Raw genomic sequence first — 892 nt, 5'->3', positions numbered from 1 at the left:
GAAATTGTGTTTATACAGACTAGTTTGTTACTGATGGATCTAAATTAATCAGAACTTCTACAATCAAGAGCATTAGACAATAATGCAGGGTGTTGTAATGGATTAAAAAAAACAAAACAGATATCCTTTTTCATAGACGTTTGGTATATTTGTGGTTCAGTGAGAAGAAAATCGAAACAGGAAGTAAAAACAATAAATAAAAAGGACACTTTAAAGCAGCAGTTACAGAAAATCGTTCAAAATAAAACCCAACACAAATGAGTTGACAGCAGTGCTGATGTGAATAAGAAACACTTCTGAGCTCATGTCATCTCGTTCTTAGTCGGGTCAAACTTGTGCGTTTCGCTTGTGAATGTCAGAAGAAGCTCCGCCCCCTCGCATAAATACAGTTTTTACTCTGAACGTTAGAAAACATAACTGATCAAAGTGTGTGAGCGGGTGGGGGGCAGACGGGACGAGCCCCGCTCAGCGCTGCAGCTTCAGGCGAGGTCCTGAACTCGACGGCAGATCTCAGCGGTGAACTCTGAACATTTAGAGCTTCCTCCCAGGTCCTTGGTCAGCACCTGAAACAGGAAGAGAGTCAGAGTCAGACTGGAAGACCATCAGAGACAGAAAGGAAAAGATCTGGTTACTCAGGACTGTTTGTATGATCTGTTCATGAAAAATAAAGAATCTGAAAATGAGTTTTGATGTGCAGCTCACTATGGTGCAGTCTGATGTGCAGCTCACTATGGTGCAGTCTGATGTGCAGCTCACTATGGTGCAGTCTGAGCGGTCGCTACATCTTTGTAGCAGGAGGCTATAGCTATTCCTAAACAAGCTATTGATCTGATTAATGATGGGCCATGTCCATGCTAGTCACTAGCCTCTGATGCTAATGCCAGTTTATCCA

At 42.5% G+C, this 892-nt stretch overlaps 1 protein-coding gene across 1 annotated transcript; it reads right to left on the bottom strand.

Annotated features, from left to right (window-relative positions):
* Positions 1-123: 123 nt before the first annotated feature.
* On the bottom strand, positions 124-563 carry LOC106512482 (isocitrate dehydrogenase [NAD] subunit alpha, mitochondrial; the record flags this gene model as incomplete). The annotated part of the gene is given in 1 exon segment (XM_014001090.1): positions 124-563. A coding segment is annotated over 1 exon segment (84 nt), but the record flags the coding sequence as incomplete, so codon positions are not given.
* Between the last annotated feature and the right edge of the window lie 329 nt (positions 564-892).

This window comes from Austrofundulus limnaeus, unplaced genomic scaffold, assembly GCF_001266775.1.
Source record: "Austrofundulus limnaeus strain Quisiro unplaced genomic scaffold, Austrofundulus_limnaeus-1.0 Scaffold7323, whole genome shotgun sequence".
Classification (NCBI taxonomy): Eukaryota; Metazoa; Chordata; class Actinopteri; order Cyprinodontiformes; family Rivulidae; genus Austrofundulus; species Austrofundulus limnaeus.
The sequence above is the reverse complement of the archived record's forward strand: the minus strand, read 5'-3'. Positions and strand labels throughout refer to the sequence as shown.